Raw genomic sequence first — 21,945 nt, 5'->3', positions numbered from 1 at the left:
TCAAAACCAAAGAAGGAAAGGGCAATAGTTTGTGTTTAGATCAGGTTCTTGACAATACAAATAGAAAAACTGGGAGATCAACGCTTAAAAAAAATGGTTTTGCTCCAAGGTTTTCAGTGGGGGGATGTGGGGGTGCACACTGAGCAGTGGAGGGAGCATGAAGAACTTGAAGCTTCCCCTGCCAGCACACCATTCCACCCCTGGTTGAGAACATCTTTCATAGCCTCTCAGAGCTTAGAAGAGGCAATAAAGGTTAACAAGTGGTTAAGAGAGCAACCTTTGGAATCACACAGAGCTCGGATAAAATCCAATCACAGCTGGCCACTTACCAGCTACGTGACAAGACCAAGTTAGTTATTACCCCTCTCGGCTTCCTTCTCAGTAAAATGGAGCTAATACAGCTACCTTCACGAGGTTGTTGCAAGGACTGAATGACATAATATATGCAAAGTACTTATCACAGTATCCAACAGAGTAAGCACGCAATGTACAGGAGAGAAAAAAATGAAGCTAAAAAATATCACGCATTTACAGTCCCCTCCTCCCAGCAAAGGATTTATAAACATCATCAAATACAACTCAACTTGGAGAATATATTATATGATTATTTTGGTAGCAGAATTTTATCTTCCTAATTATGTTTTGCTTAGGCAAATGTCAAAAATGAGTTTCCACTTCCAGAGCAGACACTGATGGGGTAGTGGGAATGGGGGTAGCAGGCAGCAGCTCAGAAACACACTCAACAGGGGCTGGATAGAAAATATGTGACTTCATAATTAATCCACGGAAAATCCAATCTCACTCCACAAACACATACTGAGTGCCAACTATGTGCAAATCTTATGGGCTGGAGAAATAAGGACATATTTATATTGAAGCCTGAAAGCAGGGTGGGAAGTGGCTACTATTAGCACTCACTGAAAACTCCCTCTGCCCTAGGCCCTGTGCTAAGCATCTCACAAGCATCATCTTATTTCTCCCTCAGAGCAACTCTATGACTCAAGGAACCAAGGTATAGACCAAGGTTCGAAGGCTTGTGAATAGCAGAACCAGCATGCAAAACCAGGTCCCTATGATGCCAAAGCCTGTAGCTTAAGCCAGATGTTTTAATGAAAGGAGGGGGAGAATTTTCTATGAAACAGGGACAGAATGAGCAATGCCATATTTAGGAGACACTGAGTAGACTGAATAAGAAATAAGGCTAGAAACATAGGCTGGAGCTAGAAAGTTAGTTTGTAACTGTCAAAGTTAGAGTCTGTGAAATGCCAATAGCATCTGGACTTGACTTACAGACGGTGAGGGGCCATCTAAGGACTTTACCAGGAAATACTTTAAAAACATTCATCATTGCATAAGACATGAGAGAGAGCTTTAAGAGACTCTAAAATCAATGTAACTCTTTATATGCTGATCATCTAGAAATAAAATCAGGGCTGATTATGAACTATATTTCTAAGCAAAAGATGGCAATAACAATGAAGGGACAATTCAATAACACAGCAAAAAGTCAGAGAACTACTGAGGTCAAAACAATCCAAAGAAATACTTAATCAGCCACTTCCTAGAGGATAACAGTGAATCCAGTTTTAGACGAATTTAAATTAAAGCAAAAGTAGAATACTCATAGGAAACCAAACATTAAAAATTAAAATTTTTATGTTAAAAAAACTGTGTTTTCTCACTTTATATGAAAATACCCTTAGAGACAGAGACAAGATGCACTAATAAGCAAGATACTATTGATCTCCTTATTAATGGAAGTTCACTAATTAAAACTATAACAATGTAAACTCAATGACAATAATAGTGTCTTAAAATCTTCTCTTCACCTTTTGTTTTGCCTTCCCTCTCTTCATCAGCATACACTTACTGAGTGCCAACTATGGAGCAGACATGTAGTTACAAAGGTAGCAAGTATGTGGAGCTCACAGTCTATGAGAGGACACAGAAAGTAACCAATCACAAAAGTAAATGCCTAACTATAAACAAAGAAGTGGCAATACTGTACCCATAAACAGGGATCCCAACAGTTGAGGGAAAAGTGCAGCTGTTACATTGTGAGGGTCTATGTGACCTTGAGACACTTACCTAACCAGGCTGCAATAAGGACAGCATCAATTCCATCTATTGGCTCACAGATCCGAGCCACGACTGGGTGGATCTGCTGGGCCAGGTAGTACTGGGTGTCAATGATTAAATTGTCCTGTTTCTGCAGCTGCTCGGGTGCATAGGCCCTCTGACTTGCAGCGAGGTTTGATCCATCCTAAAAGAAGACATGGTAAAGTAGTGAGCAACTCAATCACACATACTTGCTTGGTCAAACAGAGGAACAGGAGTTTAAATTTTACGTATTTAATTCCAAACACCAAAAAGTATTTTGGAAATACTGTTGAACATTTCATATATATCTAAGAGTAAGAAGACTGAGGAGAACTTTTCAATCTCACCCACTGTCCAAGAATGTAAATCCAGCATACGTGTTCTATTTTTTGTTAAAAGAAAGGGGATTGAAATCTGTAGAGCAGTAATTTATATGAAAGATATAATACAAGTAAAAATAATGTGGTATTCTGCTGAAGTGGCAGTGTTCTAGAAGCCAAATATCTGGCTACTAGAATGAAGGGCACACCATTCTGAACTGTTTACCTGGTTCCTCCTCAAGGAAAACAAGGTGAGTCAGAGAACCTTTTTTCAAGGGCTCTCTAAAACTATAAAAATAAAAGTTGAATTTTATCAAATGTTTTTCCTGCATCTATTGAGATGATCATATGGTTTTTGTCCATCACTTTGTTGATGTGGTACAACACATCTGATTTGGGTATACTGAAGCATCCTTGCATCACTGGGATAAATTCCACTAGATCATGGTGTATAATCTTTTCAATGTGCTGTTGAATTTGATTTGCTAGTACTTTGTTGAGAATTTTTGCATCTATGTTCGCCGGGAATACTGGCCTCTAGTTTTTTTTGTTGTGTCCTTGTCTAATTTTGCTATCAGGGTGGTACTGGCCTCATTGTAAGTTTGGTAGAATCCCTCCTCTTCAACTTTTTGGAATCAGCTTGAGAAGAACTGCTGTTAGTTCTTCTTTAAAAGTTTGGTAGAATTCAGCAGTATACTGAAGAGATAGCTGCACCCCCATGTTTATTGCAGCACCATTCACAACAGCCAAAATATGGAATCAATCTAGGTGTCCATCAACAGATGAATGAAGAAAATGTGTATGTATATGCAAATGGAATACTACTCAGCCATTAAAAATAATGACACACGGGCCGAGCCCGTGGCGCACTCGCCACGACGCTCCCGCCGCAGGTTCGGATCCTATAGGGGAATGGCCGGTGCACTCACTGGCTGAGTGCCGGTCACGAAAAGACAAAAAAATAAAAATAAAAATAAAAAATAATGAAACACTATCATCTGCAGCAACATAGATGAGCCGGAAAGACATTAAGTGAAATAATTCAGGCACAGAAAGGTAAAAATTCCATGTTCTCACTCATATGTGGGAGCTAAAAAAAAAAAAATGTTGAGCTTATAGAAGTAGAGAGTAGAACTGTGGTTACTAGGGCCTGAGCAGGGTAGGAGGGTAGGGAGGATAGGGAGAGGTCAGTTAATGGGTACAAGAGTCTAGCTACATAGGAAAAATAAGTTGTAGTGGTCTAGGGTAGTGCTAGGTTGTCTTTAATTGACAATAATTTATTGTATGTTTTCAAATGGCTAGAGCTCAAATGCTCTCATCACAAAGAATAAATTTTTTATGATGATAAATATGCTAATTACCCTGACTTGATCATCATAAATTGGATACATGTGTTGAAATATAACTCTGTACCCCATAAATATGTGCAATTATGTGTCGATTAAAAAATATAAAAAAATAAAAGTGAAATTCTATATAATTGGTCCACATATAGCCCTGTGGGTGATGTCACCATCATCTGTGAATCGAAAAGTTGTCACTCTACTGGACCAACATCCAGCAACTCACTCCACTCTTCCTTTTGCCTGAAACAACAGAATTTAATATTCCGACTAGTAAATTATAACTATTCACAGTGCTCAGCTGCTCTGCAGATCTGATTATAATGTGAATCCTATTCTTTCATTCCTGCTACAATTAGTGCTTTCTCAGCTTAGCACCCAGTCAAAAGCAGAAGCAACCTTCTACACTGCTGTTGTTGCCAGAGACCAGAGGCAGGGGCCTCTTTCTCTAGCTAGCCTCCTGACAGAAACAAACAGGGCCTATTTCTCAACTAAGTTCTACCTGTTCTAAGATATAATGAAATACCTAGAAATTCCTTTCTAGGTAGCAAACCTCCAATTAAAAGACTTAACTTATTATTTTTCAGGAGTTCACAACACAGTAAATTAGGCAGAATAAACCAAATTTAATTGTTGCTCTTTTAGAGCCTTGAATTGTTAGATGAGAATAATGTGACAGCGAATGACTGTGGAAAAAATCCTTGGGCAGTATCTTTTGTGCCATAACCACATTCAGACTGCCTTTTAACAAACACATAAAATCTGATTAATTTATATAGAATTGTAGCTTTTTGAAAAAAAAGTCTATCTTAAGATTATAGGAATGTTGAGTTTAATAATTTTTAATGGTGAATTAAAATCATACTTGTAGAGGCAAAATATATTTTTAAAAAGGCACATGAGTTACTTTTGAATATGTCATTAGAATTTCTCATAGCAAGGCATGTTTTTTTTAAAGTAGCTGAATTGTGTCAATTAAAAATAAATGAATAAACTTTTTAAAAAGCAGTTGAAAATTTATGAGCATACTTTCAGTTTAAAACATTTTTATTTTAAATATCCACACAAAAGATTAGTTTTGACAAACAATGACCCAAACATATTCCTTACTGTATTTTAAAAATCTAAGCTCAAACACGGCTAAATTCAAAAGAATTGGTTAGATAACAGGTTTTGCTATGCGGAATTGGAAAAACATTTAGGTTATGACCTAAGATATATTCCTCGATGACATAATTCTCAGACCTGAGCAAGACCATATGGTATATGCAAGAACATGTAACATACACCTTTAAGAACAGATTAAAAAGCAAGGTTGGTCTTCCTCGAAGTGCCCGTGTAGTAATTTGTGAACTTCACAGAGACAACCAGGTGCAGTCGATTCATTCAAAACTATGTAGTCATTGCTAGTGGGAAACTAACAGAAAAAAATTTTTAAATGGGTAAGAAATAGGCCCCTTAAAACAATTATGTTAAAGGCATTCCTTATAAAAAGTATATTAAATGAAAGTTAAATAATTAAAGATTTAAAACTTAGCCAACAAATGGAAGTTACTTTAAGATCTGAGCAAATAGTTCACGGAGGTTTAACAAGAGTACAAACTACAATGTAAATTAGATATCAAAAACATTACTCTCTGAACTCATCTAAATTTGTAATCTAAATAAATTATCAGTAGGGTGCTATATTCTTAATATAAATTTTAAACAAAACAGAACCTGGTTAAGATATAGGCTATTCTTGGAGGACACTTTTGCTTAGGGCAACAAACAGTCCTCTTAAAAATGTGTCACATATATTTTCAAAAGGATATTCTAAAAATATGGTTGCCTTATAAACATACACAAAAAATAATTTGAGTGCTTAAAAGCAAAAGAGGTAGGCAGTTTTGGCTAGGAAACATGCTGAAAGGGGGCAGGTCCTACTGATAGAGGACAAAGGCAAATTAAAGTCCTATAGCCTTTCTTGGGATATGCTAAGGATAATAAATTAATTTTAAAAAATTAACTGTACTTTTAAAAAGCAAATAAGTTAAGGCCCAGTACCAGTGGATGGGAATGCTGAAAATACATCAAATTGCATTTACTGTACTACAATAGCATCAGCATTTGAGTCTTCATTTATGAGAAGAAATCATAAGACCTAATATGTGTAGACATTAAGGAACATAAGCTTGACTTTTAAATACACTGATCATCCTATTTTATAAGTCACCATACATCTCCATTCCAGGTTTAGCCAAAACATAAATTGTGGCTTGTTTTCATTATTAGATATTATTTTACTGAACCTATATAATTTTTCAAAGTTGTTTGCTGCCATCTGCTCCTGTCATTAATAATCTAAGAGCTTTCCCTGTATGTGAAGATGTAAGTGAAAAAAAAAAATAGCCTATTTACCAAAATCTTTATTTGCATAATATGAAAATTGTTTTTTTGAGATGAGACTTGTCAGAGGCAATATGCAAAGCACATTAAGGGCTTGAGCAAGTCAGACATTTATGGAAATATTTTCCTGCAGGAATTGGCTTTCTGTAACAGTTCTTAATCAAGGGTAGCCCTAGGAGGGAGGCAGAGTCAAGTACTGATTCCTGTCCATATACTTAAATCATTTGTTATGTACATCACCTACAGTATGCAGTAGATATTAGCAGATGACTATTAAATTTTTAAAAGGCTCTATGACTTAAAAAGACATTGATTATAGCTTGACAGAGATCAATGATATTGCAATAAACCTTAAAAATTTTTTTTATTGTAATAACACAATGCAATAAAAATTAGGATAAAACTCTTAGTAATAATTTAAAAGAAATAGTATTATTCAGATGAATTATGTCTTGTGGTAAACAGACCACAACATAGTAATTTCAAAGAACTTGGATAGAAGCGATGACTCTGGCTTTTTCTTTCATAAAGAAGTGAGGAGAACTCTCCTTTGTTCCAATCGGAGTTAGGTGCTTTCAAAGCAAAAAAAAAAACTGCTCTTCTGTCTTACCCTCTCACCCCACCCCTGTTAGAGGCATGCTACTCTAAATGTTTTTAGGATCTCTCAACTTTCTCCATATAATCATGAATTTCATATTTTTTCAAGTTATTATTTGGACATAGACTAAGAAAAAAACACATTTATTCTTTATTATTCCACTAATATTCATAATGGAAACTGTTGCAAAGGGACATATGACCAAACATACACACATTTTCATTAAAGTTAATTTAGGATTGAAACAGTAGCTACAATTATGAACCTGTCTCCAAAATAATTTTAGTGAATCAAAACATTAGTCTTAAATGTTTTATGAAAATTCTAATGAAATATGCCATACCTCTAATGTTTTTTAAATGCTGTTAAACCAACCAGACTTAACCATCTCTTTACAGCACTATTTGCAAGACTACTGTATTAGGTTGTTTTTGTGTTGCTATAACAGAATATCTGAGACTAGGTAGTTTGTAAAGAAAAGAGGTTTATTTGGTTCATGATTCTGGGACAGCTGCAACTGGCATGGGCCTCAGGCTGCTTTTACTCATGGCGGAAAACAGCAGGGCAGCCAGCAGGTACAAGGACGTCACAGGGCACGAGGAAGCAAGAGAGAAGAGCTTCTCAAGCATTCTCCTTTTTAAGCCATCAGAACCACGCCCAAAACTACCATTAAACCATCAATGGATTAATCCATTCACTAGGGCATGATACTTACAATCTAATCACCTCTTCAAAGCCCCACCTTTCAAATCACCATAATAGGATTTCCCACCCTCTTAATACTGTCACAGTGGGGATTAAGTTTCCAACATGAAAATTTAGGAGGACACAGTTTAATCCATATCAACTACTAAATAAAACATTGTAGCAATCTGAATTTTACTCTGTGGTCTCAAGTGGTATGAGAATCTTGTGAATCACAACAGTTTTACCTGACAGATGACATATGATACAGTATCTCCAGCTTTCACCTTTCTGCCTCCTTGAGAATTTATCCAGAGGGCAACATGTACATGAGGTAGGCTTTTTTTATCAGGGTAATCCTGGGGATCCTTTGTCAATGCCTAAAAGAGAAAAAGAAAACAAAAAAGCCCCAAACCTTAAAATAAAACCCTTCTTAAACAGATATATGCTAAATAAATCTTTGCTAGAATCATACTAGCCACATAAACATAAAAATGACAGAAGCTATATGTAGAAAACATTGCCACAGAATCTTTAAATATCCCATCCTCAAGGCTCCTCTCTGCTTTGTTTTAATAGCTAATATAACCAGATGCAACCCTGACAAAAAAGAAAAATAAATTTATGAGCCATGTCTCATAATATTCGGATGTAAAAAATTAAGACTATAAATTTGGTGTTCTATGCAGCCTTAGGATTTCTCCTAATGTTTGAAATTCTTTCACGCTGAATCAACCAATTAGCTGGGACTGATGAATAATGGCTACTCTGACTTAATGATCTGTTTCTCAAAGTCTCCTCTATCCTAAATACATCCCAAAGGCACCAGAAATCAATGGATTTACTCAGGATGTCAGCTTAAGCTATACAGAGGCAGAATGAGATTGTAATAGAAAGCAAGCCCCATGAGAGCAAGAGCAATGTCAGCCTTGCTCACAGCTGTATTCAGTGTTCAGAATCATGCTTGGTGTGCAGCAGCAGCCAAATGTCTGCTAAATAAATTATTTCACCCATTCTACAATAATTTACTAAGTTGAAGTACTGTAAAGTACTACAGGATGAATAAAACTCAGTCTCTGGTATTAAGTCATCTGCTACTAGTAGAACACTCCCCACCCTAACCTACCCCTCAAAAAAAATCTCTAAAATAAGCTACATACGCCATGTGAACAAAGTGTTATGGAGAGAGTTTAGAAAGGTAAAGATCACTTCAATCTGAGAGCAGAAATCATAGAAGAAAAAAACCTAAGCTGGAACTTGAAGGAAAAATTAATTTTAAGAAAAGGTAACAGGAACAAGAATATTGTAGGCAGAGAAAAAGCAAAAGTTAAAGGCAAGGGGTGAAAAAGAATACAGCCTACTGGACTGCAACTCAGTATGCATAAAGGGAAGGAGAAGGACATCCACATCTGTTAAGAGGTGGGTTTCAAAAGAAAAGAGGAAGGATGGGGACCAGGGTGCTGCTTGACGAGCTCACCTGTTCTCAAAGTGTGTGCTGCAGACCCCTGGGACTCCTCACACCCTTTCAGGGGGTCTCAATATCAAAATTATTTTCATAACAATACTATTTGTACTAATGATGCAGAAGCAATGCTGGGTAAAACTGTTGGTGCCTTATAAACAGGAATCAGGGCAGCCACACCAAACTGTACTAGTAGTCACTGTATTCTTCACCACCATGCACAGTTTAAAAAAAAAAAAAAAAACCACACACACACAACGCTTTCACTTAGGAACATCCTTGATAAAGCAGTAAAAATTAGTAATTTTTTAAGTTCAACCCTTGAGTACAAGTTTACTATTTTGTGTGATAAAACAGAAAGTACACACAAGATACGTCTGAAGAACAAAGGGGCTCAAGGAAAAGCACTTGTACAATTGTTTGAGTTGCATGCTAAACTAGCTCCCTTTTTCACAGAATACAATTTTTACTTCAAAGAATGATGGACAAACTAGATATCTGGCAGATAATTTTTCAAAAAAGAACCAAGTGAGCCTGCCACTTACCTGATAATAATGATAAAAATTATCATTTACAATGATAAAATTCAAGCTTTTAAGTGCAAATTAGAATTTTGGAAAACTTGTTTCCACCTCTGTGAGCTTGACAGATTTCCAATACTTAAAGATCTTTCTGATATAAGTAGGAATATTTTTGATAGGGTACAATGAAATGTGTCAATTTTGGAAGATCTGCATAACTCAGGGAACCAACATTTGACAAATGACCAATCCATCATGTCATGCATGGGTAAAATATACATTCAAAGTACAATACAGACCAACAGATTTTAATGTAAGACAGTATGAAAAGTTCATTGATATAGTTTCAGATTCTACATTACAAATAACCTTTAAGAAAATACCACCTGTAGAGTCTGGTGTAGGATCAAAGAAAAACATATACAACTATCAGAAAACATTACTAAAATACTTTTTTTTTCCAGTTACATGTTTGTGTGAAACTGGATTTAAAGTATAGGAGACCTCAACCAAAACTACACATCACAACAGACTGGATGCAGAAGCAGGTATGAAAATCCAGATGTCTTCTAAAATAGATATTAGAGAGATTAGCAAAATTGTAAAATGACACCACTCCTCTGGCCAATTTTTCTTTGTTTTGAAATGGTTATTTTTCATGGAAAAAAATGTTATTTTTATAATCTTATAATGGGCTTGCTGCTATTTTTAAATAAACTAATAAATGCTTTTTAATTTCTAGCACACTAAATATAAACATAAACCACATAAACAAAAGCTCTTGGAGTCTTCAATTATTTTAAGAGTGTAAAGGTATCCTGAGACTAAGAAATTTGATAACAGCTACAGTAGAATAGAGCAGGTCCTCAAACATGGCTGAACAAAGCAAAGCTATGTACACTTTCTAAATCTCATCCTCAGTGTAGGAGAGTGCTTAGAAAATTCTCCACATATTTGAATCTCCTCAAACCTGGATTATGTGAAGCCTTGACTGACTTGCATGAGCAATACTGTATAGAAATCTTAACTGATATACCTGTACTTAAGAAAACCGTTATCTTCTTCAATTGACTATTCTTTGGTACAATGTTAAGAAATTCTAAAATTCATCTGAAATACTTTCCAATTATTAGATTAAGGCATTCAGGGATTTTACAAGCTAGTTTTAGAAGGCTTCATTTAAAAAAAAAAAATGCTTCCTGGTGGTTTAGGCTAAAGTTAGCCAGGGCTATAAAAATCAGCTGTGAAGTATTTTGTGTTACTTTATGAAATATATTTAAGCTAAGACTGCAGTAGTTCAGAAAAATCACACACGCTTTTTCCAGATGCTTTTGGCAACAAGGCCTAAAATCTCTATAAAGGTAAATTCCACCACTTCATGCATGCCTTCACCCTAATCTAACCTGTGATGTTCAAGCCCACTAGCATCACCTAAAACCGAAAACAAAAATGAAAAAAAACCATCCTGTCATGAGACCATCCACAACCAGTCACATACATAGACTCTTCCATTCTACTCCCCTTTGAAAGCAATAAAATGTAAAAACTGAACTGCTCACAAGTTTTAAATAGTGCCAAGTATTCAAACAAATGTTAAAGATTTCCAGGACACAGCGCCTTTGACATATGAATAGCTTACTATAAATAGACACATAACTACAACTATGATAGCTAGTCCTTCCATCAGAATTTACTGTACTTACATCAACACTGCAGAAAGACTTCTTTATAAAAAAAGGTAAGAATATGGGACAGGAAATCCCTTCAATAGACCATTAGCATCTTGAATATACAGACCATGCTTTCCTTTTTAAACTTTATATCCCACAGTCTAGCACTGTGTACATAAGAGGTACTCCATGTTTGCTGAATGGATGACAAACAAATGAATTCTTTCAAAGCTCACTGAACAACTACTATTTACCAGCAACTATGCTAAGTGATATGGAGAACATAAAGACAGTATGTCACAGTTTCAGTTCTACCACAAAAAAATGTATGCACAGCCCCTATCATACTAGGCACTAAGTATTAACTATTATTGTTATTAGTAATAATAATATATCACTAAAAGTTGATCATTGATCATTGTTGAAGCTAAGTGATGATAAATGGAGAATCATGTTTATTCTCTCTAATTTTGTATAAGTTTAGAAATTTCGATAACAAAAACTTAAAAATAATAAAAGGATATATAAACTATCAGAACCCAGAGACTGCCAGTGTGTCTATGTTTCTAGGTTTCTTCCACACTAGTGATATTTTGCCATCGCTCATATGAGATGACTACCCTAGAGGACATGTGTTTGGTGTTATTTTGCCAATAATATAATCGTGCTTGGACTGAGCTTTCCAAACTCATCCCTGGAACCTTTATTTCTAGGAAGGTAGAAGGATCAGGAATACAATATTCAGAATTAATGTAAAAATTGACCAAAAGCAGGCTGAAGTCCTAAGTCTTACTCATACAAAGTTTTGAGAAAGAAATAAAAAACCTAAAAGAAAACCACTTTCTAGATAACACAAATGACTCTATATCCATATGTGTATAATGCATCACTTAAAGTGAAGAGTTAAGTGCCAAGGAACACATCCCCTTGTAATGTATAAATGAATGTCTTCTTTTGTGACATTAAAAACATCACAATCAAGGTGTAGGAAACAAACAACTTACCTAAGAACAAATACAAATCATAAGGAAATGCATAGAAAATATTCATTCTCTCTAGGAATCAAACAAATGTAAATTAAACCAAACTGTAAAATATAGTTTCATATCCATTATGGTAGCAAAGTTTTATTTAAATATCATCACTACTACAAGCAACTGTGTGGGTAAACTGGCACACAAATTTTGTTGTTAACTGGTATCACCCTTTCACAAAGCAATTTGGCAAAAGCCATACAGATATTGTTATCTTTTGACTCAGCTATTTTTTTTTTTTTTTTTTTTTTTTTTAAAGATGACCGGTAAGGGGATCTTAACCCTTGACTTGGTGTTGTCAGCACCATGCTCAGCCAGTGAGCGAACCAGCCATCCGTATATGGGATCCGAACCCGGGGCCTTGGTGTTATCAGCACCACACTCTCCCGAGTGAGCCACGGGCTGGCCCTTGACTCAGCTATTTTACTTCAAGGAACTGAAAATAAGAAAACAATTCATCCAAAAGCAAAAAGATAAATGAACAAAGATGTCAATACAATTATTTACAATAGAAAAGATAAATTTAATAATCAACAAGCAAAAATTTTAAATAAAGTTGTATCAGCAAAATAGATTAGTATATTGATCAATCTGATGACTTTTAAGGTGAACACAGAAACATGAAAAATATGTTTATGTTAAGTGAAAACAGATTTCTAAATAATATTACTATAATTGCTGCAATGTAAAATATGTTTTCAAGAGTAAGGAAATATGCAAAAATGAGACACGCGTTACTTTAGCATAGGGGTATTATGAATGAGTTTTCATTCTTAAACTTCCATTCAATGTCATCATTAGATTCTTTTTCATTAAAAAAAATTTTTGTATGAGCTTTGACAACAAAATCTATCACAAAATGGGTAAAGTGGTATTTGCAAAATTAGCTCCTGAATATGTAAAGGTACCCCTTTTAAATGGAAAAAAAAAAAATCTGTTACCTAATATCTTGCTTATCACACAGCACTTTGGAAACCAAGATTTTGTGTTTCAAATTAGGTAAGAAATATTCCCTATTTTCAAGAACTAAGACTGTCTTTCAAGTATAACATATTTTTCTTTTTTAAAAAAAAGCACAAGTGCTTTGAGTATACAGAAAGTGTTACCACCATCTTAATTCTAAATAACTTTGTCCCAAAAGACTTCTGATTATAATACCTCTAAGAATCATTATCTGTGAAGTTAGACAAACGCACACCTACACACTGAGCTTACAGGCCTACACCCTAAACTATTACTTAGAAAGACTATAAAGAAGGCAGTATTCTCTAGTCCCTGATACATAAACTATATCACTCCATTAGACCTCTGGAAACAAGGCTTCCAAGAATTTAAGTAAGGAATAGGAAGAGAAAAGGCCTCTACGGCAGACATGGCAGTACCTGTGGCTGGAAGAGGTATGCTAATGCTTAATCTGTGAGATAGTTGTTAAGCAGCTTTCATCACCAGCTAGAATTTATTTCAATTGCAAGGATGAGGTGGTTCTTCAACTATCTGAAGGAGGAGAAAAACACCACAGCAGCTGAGCTCAGCAATAAATGCTACATTTACCTTGTTAATTTCAAACTGGCTCACTGGGACACTGCCATTTAGCACATTTTCTCCAATTTCTATTAACCTCCTCTGAATGTTTTCTACTATAGTGTCCCGGCTTTGATCAGAAAGAATCTGGCCAATGACAAAGCTGTAAAAAAAAGAGAGTAATTTTTAAATATAATCATACCTTATTAATAAAGGAGAGAAAGGGAAGATAAGTGTCATTAGAGTAAAATGTGGACAAGAGCTATTCTAAGAGCTAATATGAGGGTTAATGTCCAAAAGGCAGTTACTTACTTCTTAACATTACTGTACCAAAGGTTGACCAACCTTGGAATATCAAGTTTGCCCTTAAACATATAGACCATCTTTTACCTGGCAGCTAATGCCTCATACAAAATGCCATGGAGAAAAGTATGTGTTCTATCACATTTTATGCAATTACAAAATTCACAAGCAGTTATACTCTACCCATAAGTTAAAATTTTAGAAGACAAATATTTCACCTTCCTCATAAAGCACCAAGATATTATCTCGGATATCATCAAAATATCATCCCCACCTGAGATAACCATTAGCTAGGTGAGTAGAAATATAAAGCTCTTAGGTAATTTTTAAAAACACAAACTTTTCCTTCTTCAGCCTCATTGTATTGCTCAGTGTTCTCCAACCTTCTGCTATCCCTCAAAAACTTCGTGCTATTCTACCAGACCCAAAGGAAAAAGATAAGGAGTAAAGGAAGCCAATATTTTATCCATTTCTGAGAAAATGCACAACAAGGGTTTGACAGCTGCATTATAATTTGTCAGAAAAAGAACTCTGACAAAAACATTTGTATAGCTTTAATTACTAATACATTTCTAACGCAGAGAAATTTACTTCTATTATGATGCATCTTTTCTTAGAAAACACAAAGCTGAAGAGAACACTCTAATCGACAGTCTATACAAAGTAGTATCATCTTTGGGTACATTTGGGGGCAATGAAGCATTTCAAACTACATTTCATAAAAAGCTAACAGTGACCTATACTCAAATGATCAACTTTGCCTAATCAAGAGTAGTTTTGCAGAAGCAACAATTGCTCAGTCTCCTAACTTGAAAGCAGAAGGAAGACAAGAAAACAAGTAAAAAAATGCTGGTACTCAGCAATATTAAAATTAATTTTAAATTTAGCTTTGAAGAATAAAATACTTCTATTTTCCAGAATTGGTCAAATTCACAAAATAGGAGTATTTGAAAGATGTTACATAAAGTACTTAAAGATTCATTTTTTTAAATGAGTGCTTTATACATTAATATAACCCTGGGGGTGGGGGGGACCCACAGGTCTTATTATCACAATCTTCAGTCTTAGGTGCCAAGTTAGAGGGTCATTCATGACATTTATTATTTTTGAGGTACACACAGTATTTGAGACCTAGCTCTTAAATTAGCCTGATAGGTAAGAATCTTTTACATATAAATGATAAGGGTGGGAACAAAGTCTCACTCCATGGCCCACTTTGAATCTCAGAATATGTTAAGCCACAAAATGGGGAAATCTTAACAATGATGTTTCTAACGAGGCTCTAGGAAGATGAAGGAGCACAAAACAAGGTACTTTTTAATAGGAACATTACAGCAAAATAAACAAACATCAACAAAACCAACTTCTATAAGGATCTGAAGTGTGAAAGTGTACTCTCACCATTAGTTAAAACTCATAAGATGTATCTTACAGCAAGCACTTCTTACTAAGCAAATTTGGCTTTTCCTAAGTTTTAATCTACCTGTAAATTCCACTACAAATAAGAACTGTTAATATGCAATAATAATACTAATAATAAAAATAAAAAAAGAAACTGTGTTCTTGTGCTTGGCAGACTCACAGGTGTTCTCCATGTTATTAACACTTGAATTTTTAATAGACAAACAACAAAAGCAAAAGTGAAAGCTGAACTCACTTTCCAGTGTCTTTAGCAAGATCACACCAATCTCTTCTAACTATATCTAATCCTTTCAGCTCCTGTTTGGTGACATAATTCCCATCTGACGTTGGCTCAACAACCAGAGCAGCATATTTCTTTTTCTTCAGCAGTAGGAGAGACTTGAAAATACCATCAATGTCTATTTCAAGCAGTTTGTACAACTTATTCACTTCACTTTTGACCTGTGAAAATTTCAAACATTAACACTAGCTTCTCAAACACCTAACAGGGAGAAGATAAATATGTTACAAATTCCCAAGAGTTCATCTAAACAGAACTTGAAGTCATATGAAATTAGAATTCATTTACTCAGCTTATATGTAACATGATATTATTATGTTGGGTACAATACACAGACATTGAAAAACACAGGGACAAAAACAGATTTAAAAAATAGAGACATAATAATATAAACACATCAACCTGCTTAAACAAAGGATAGGACTGGCTGAATCAGCCCCAGGAAATTTATGGAAAATTATGAAACAGTCTTCTTTAAATCTAAAGCCTTAATACATAAGCACTTGCCTTCAAACTACTTAATTAGTTAGTTATTAGTCCAACAAGTAGTTAAGTGGCCAGAAATAAATAATTAAAACTTTGACTATTAAAATAATGTCTAAGATAAATAAAATGTGGTATATATACACAATAGAATACTATGCAGCCATAAAAGAGAACAAAATCCTGTCATTTGCTGCAACATAGATGAGCTTGGAGGAAATTATATTAAGTGAAGTAAGCCAGGAACAGAAAGAGAAATACTGCATGTTCCCACTTAGATGTGGAAGCTAAGAAAGTTGATCACATAGAAGTAGAGAGTAGAATGGCAGTTACTGGAGGCTAGAAAGAGTAGGGAGAAGGGGGAATAGTGAGAGGTTGGATAACAGATACAAAAGTACAGCTAGATAGGAGGAATAATATCTAGTGTTCTGTAGCACTGTAGGGTGACTACAATTAACAACAATTTATTGTATACTTTCAATTAGCTAGAAGAGGATTTTGAATGTTCCCAATGCAAAAAACAAATGTTAGAGGTAATGAAAAAAGAAAAAATCAGTGGCTGCCAGGGTTTCAGGGGAGGAGTGAGAGAGGGATGAATAGATGGAGCACAGAGGATTTTTGGGGCATTGGAACTATTTTATATGATACTGTAACATTGAATACATGACATCATACATTTGGCAAAACCCACAGAACTGTACAACACAAAGAGGAAACCCTAATGTAAACTTTACTTGATAATAGTGTATCAATATTGGTTCATAATAGCAACAAATGTACCACACTAATGTAACATGATAATAGGAGAAACTGTGCGGGGAGGGGGGACACACGACTGTCTATACTTCCTGCTCAACTTCTCTGTAAACCTAAAACTGCTGTAAAAATAAAGTCTATTAAGAAAGAAAGAGTTCAATATCATTGGTGTTGAAAAATCATCAAATTTGCATTAAAGAAATTAAAAGTAAAACCATAATGAGATCCCACTTTAATACCCACTAGAATTACTAAAAAAGGGGGGGGGGAACCCCCTAAGATCTCCCTTAGCACCTTGCATATAAGCAAATACTATATGCTGAACAAATAAATGAATAGTCCCCTGCTCTTTACTCAAAGCACAGACCATCACCTCTATGAAAAATACACGGCTTTTCAAGGCCCAGTAGGAGTATAATATGCCAGGCTTGCTCTCAGGTGAAGAGAGTACACATCTCAGGAGGGAAAGATATAAGATGATATCTTAGTTTCAGTTTATTGGGACATATCTTAACACAGCAAGTGCTCAAGAAACACTTGTTAATTGTGAATTGCTATTGAGGCTACAAAGGATTATTTTTAAATGTCCTCAAATATATTTTAAATGTATTTTAAGTACTCCTGTAAAAATCAGATGTGTGTATGTATGTAGGTAGGTAGATAGGTATTTATCCATATCTATGTATAAGATGCATCTGAATATTACCATACATGTATTTCCTTATGAATGACAATGTGGTAAGTACTAACATGACCACATCTAAAACTTACAACACTTAGATTGATCTCAAAGGAAAAATGTATTTATCATTTAAGGAGAAAACAATTACCTTTGAATTTAACCCTCAAAACAAACAACTGGAAAGGTTAAGAAAAATAAAAAAGAATGAAGAATTGAGAGGCACACGCATGCACATATATGAGGGGACCTCAAAAAGTTCATGGAAAGATTCATATTATCTTTTATTCTATTTTCCAGAAACTTTTTTTTAATACTTACAGAACTCAGTCTATCCACAATTTTTTTTGAAGTTTCCTTGTACATAAATTTATGATGTTCCATGTAAAAAACAGAATTCACAAAAATAGGTAAAACAGATAATTTTATCAAATTATCTCACCTTGTTTCCCAATTTAAATACTTCTTCCAGATTGGTGCTATTGGTGTTTATCATAATTGAATCTGTATCTCCATAAATAACTTCAAGATTCATCTAATGAAAAACAAAAATTATAAAATTAACAACAAAAACACAGTGACCACTAGACACAATGAAACTAAAGATTTTCCATACTACAGAAATTACAGGTTCCACTGACTTTTTCAAAAGTTTTTATTATCCGTATTGGCAGGGCGTACAATTGAAGACTGAGCCTCTTATAAACCAGAAAGACAAGTACCAAAAATATTAAGAAAATCAACCAAATTTTCTTAAAACAAACATAGACTGGAGTGGAAGGGGAAATGTGTCTAGATTCACTGAAATAAAACATGAAATTAAATAATGAGAAAAAGGATAATAAGAGACTAGGAATTGGGGTCTATATTTATCCACTATGCCACATGCTTAGTGGTCATGGCAATTTAAGAAGCAGAAACATAATAGATTTTAAAAATTCAGGGTGCACAAATCCATATTAAATTCTTAACGGTTTCAAACAGTATTTACTAGAAAATGAACAGTGCCAAAAAAATCAATCATAACAAACAACACTAGAGCACATACAGTATAAAGCCTGGAAATAAACTCTAATTAGCACTGTTACTAATTTGCTTGAAACACTCACATACAGGCTTCAAGCAGGGGCTAGATCATATCAGTGTTGGTAAAAGAAACAAGCTGTAATCCATTAGCAGGGATTATAAATGTAAACTAGGCATCCTAAGAAGCAATTTCCAGTCTGTTTGTGTTAAAATTTTCCTCGAATACAAAAATGCCACCAGGTATGATATTTAAGAGGTGTTATATAATGAAAATGCTCAACATTACCTTCTGTACCATCTCTTTTGTATGCATCAAAATCTAAATGAAACAAAAGTCAAGATTAATACATTATACAATTACAGAGACATAAATATAAGCAGAGAGACAGGTAACTGCCAATGATTTGCCACTTCCACATATTTTTCAAGTTCTTGAAAATTTTCTAATGACAACCGTCAAAATAACAAAAACATCAACATAATCAAAAAATAAGTTTGCCTCTATGCTGATTCTTAACCAGAGATATGCAAACAGTATATATGGATATAATAAAATATCCCTAGATATGCTAACTATTCTGATTAGATCATTATACAATACATGCATATACTGAAACAATAAACTGTACCCCATAAAAATGTACAGTGAAAAAAATAATGAAAATTTAAAAAGGAAAAAAGAAAATAAAATATCCCTTTATAATACAGCAAAAGGCAAACTATTCTCATTACTAATATTTAAATAGAACCAAATGGCTAAAAAAAGCTCAACAGAGCATTTCAAATCTGGCAATTCTTACTCATGGTATTCAGGATCTTAAAAAGTAAAAACGATATAATGCACTAGATTTAAAACTGTTCTCTAAATTCCTTGAAGGCAGAGAGTAGATCTTCACTATATTGCCTGGAGCTAGCAGAGTGCCCAGTAAAAAGGTGGGGCTCAATAAAAAATCAGTGAATGAAGACAAATATATGGACGATATCTGTAGATGGGTCTGTCCCCAAGCCCATATATACACATAGGTTATAATGTACATACAGATAAAAACGGATATAAATTACCTTGGGATAATTTATAAGATAAGAAGTAACACATATTTAACAAATGAAGACCTCTTAAAAAGTAGTAATATGACAGTGAAAATGGAGCGATAGCGAGAGAGAGGTAGGTTGGTTAAAATACGTGCCAGATACCATGCTAGGAGCACTTCAGGCATTTTGTAATTTCATTCTCCAAGATCCCCAAGAGGTAGCTACTATTAATATCCCATTAGATGCCAAAAGACAAAGTAATTCATTTGTCCTGGTAATGACAGAACAAGAATATGAACCCAGGTATTCTGACTCCAGAGCATGGAGCTTTAGTCACTCCAGGCTATTGCCTCTCTGCCATCACCCATCTTTCAAAGCATCAGTATAAACCAGAAGTCACTTTTCCACTGGGCCAGATAAAGATATTCCTTTCTCCTACCTCAACAGTCATCCTTGTCAACTAAGATCAAACCTAATGGTGTCATTTCTGTCCTTGTCCTCCATATTACAGAGCTTTGCAAATCCTGTGTTTACCTATTGCTTTCCATTCTTATTGCCCCCTCCCCTTTATTACTATCTCCCGATTTTGTTCAGATATTCAATGTCTTATGTTCTTAGAGAATGAAGCCCTCCTGCCCTGGGGGTGGTGGGTGGTGCTAAATTCTGATTAGGTTAAGCCAGTGGTTTTAATACTGGTTGTACAGTGGAAAAACCTCACCTAGGGATCTCTAAAAAAAGGTACCTGGCCCCAGCAGTTTTTTTAAAGAGCTTCCAAAACGTTTCTTACATTGCAAGCTGGGTTAAGGACCACTGGCCTAAAATAATCATGGTAAATCCACTCTGGAAAGAGTGATCACTTTAGGTATGTGCATGTGACAACACAATTCTGGCCAATTAATGGTAAGGAGAATTCCTTCAGAAAGCTTCTGTGAAAGGTTTTCCTTCTTGATGAGAAGTAGGAAGAAAAACTGCCTTTTAGACGGAGGGCTGTTTGAAGCAGTGGCAACCATCACTGCGACCATGAAGAGACATGCCTGAGGGTGCAAGCTAACATGCTGAGACAGACAGGCCACAGGTGGAAAGCACCTGACTCCATGGTGATGCAGGTGTCACTGAAGGTTAACAAACCTGCACCTCTACTACAATTCTAACTGGCTTTAGGTCTCATTAACCCATCCTGAATATCATTACCAATCTCTGAAATGTTTTCAATGCCTTTCCAATGCCTACAAGATCAAGCCCAAATTCTGCAATTCCACTTAAACCACTGTTCCACCTGTACGACCTATTATTTCCTTACATAAACCCTCTTGTTGGGCAGGATAAATCTCCCAGTCCTCCAACAGTTGCCCTGTACAGACTCATCTTTTCATGCTTTCACTCATACAGTATGTCCCCTATCTGGAATTTCTTCCCCAGCTCTTTTCCTGTGATTGAATTTTCAAACCTCAGCTCAAATCCTTCTTCCATAAGCCTGAGCTGACTGGCTCAGCCCACAGTGATCTCTCTCCTCTCTGACCTGTCTTTGCCATATTCTTCTAGCACTTGAATGATGATGCTTCATGTTATTAGTTGACAGTCTGTACCCCTCCCCAACCAGACCACAAGTTTCTGGAGGTCAGAGCACATGTTTATGTCTAACTATAGACTTCACATATAACAGGCACTAAAAAACTGCCAGTTGACTGACAGGTCCCACAGTAATCCCAATTACTTTTCTACTAGACACTAAAATTCAGTTAATTTATAAAAAAAACCTCACTCTCCTCCACTTCTCATCTTCATTTTTTAACATTTAAATTACAGGGAAATACATTGTGGGAGAATACCTGACAATTCCTTTGGGAAAGGGGCAATAAAGAAATCAACCCAAGTCAAGTTAATCATAGTGAGGACAGAACTACTTATCAAGAGTTCTCTTCACCCTCTGCCCTTTCCACCTTACTAGACTTAGCTTTCCTCATCACAATGGACAACTCGATAAAGTAACTGTTATCTACTAAGTAAAATACCTCAGGAGCAGTTTGTCAACCTTTCACTACAACTCTGCATGTTCAGTAACCAATTTCTTCTACTCTTCTTTCACAACGTGAACCAAACCTACCTGATCCCTGACTACACCACCTTCAATGTGAACTGGCAGCCTTCATGTTTCAGAGCCATCGTCCACCTCCACTGTATCCTGCCACCAACTCACCTTTTTCATGCATAATCTGAGGGCTGCCATCAAAACAATTTTTTCTTTCATGGCAGAAACCTTTTGGCAGACTTTTTTTTTTTTTTAATGAAACAGTAAACTATGGACTATGATGCAACTGCTTTT

The 21,945-nt window shown here is 35.2% G+C and overlaps 1 protein-coding gene across 3 annotated transcripts in view; it reads right to left on the bottom strand.

The window, feature by feature from the left end:
* Positions 1-21,945, bottom strand: part of POLA1 (DNA polymerase alpha 1, catalytic subunit) — a 283,541-nt gene that overhangs the window by 151,893 nt on the left and 109,703 nt on the right. For all 3 annotated transcript variants that reach the window (XR_010022374.1, XM_063083538.1, XM_063083539.1), the window contains 6 exons: positions 18,877-18,909; positions 18,007-18,099; positions 15,602-15,807; positions 13,672-13,804; positions 7,682-7,813; positions 2,089-2,263 (listed from right to left, as the gene is read on the bottom strand). Coding sequence is in view for 2 of the 3 variants with exons in the window: in XM_063083538.1 (XP_062939608.1) it covers positions 2,089-2,263; positions 7,682-7,813; positions 13,672-13,804; positions 15,602-15,807; positions 18,007-18,099; positions 18,877-18,909 (772 nt within the window). In the remaining variant the exon portion in view is untranslated. The remainder of the gene's footprint in view (positions 1-2,088; positions 2,264-7,681; positions 7,814-13,671; positions 13,805-15,601; positions 15,808-18,006; positions 18,100-18,876; positions 18,910-21,945) is intronic.

Source organism: Cynocephalus volans, chromosome X, assembly GCF_027409185.1.
Source record: "Cynocephalus volans isolate mCynVol1 chromosome X, mCynVol1.pri, whole genome shotgun sequence".
NCBI lineage: Eukaryota > Metazoa > Chordata > Mammalia > Dermoptera > Cynocephalidae > Cynocephalus > Cynocephalus volans.
The sequence above is the reverse complement of the archived record's forward strand: the minus strand, read 5'-3'. Positions and strand labels throughout refer to the sequence as shown.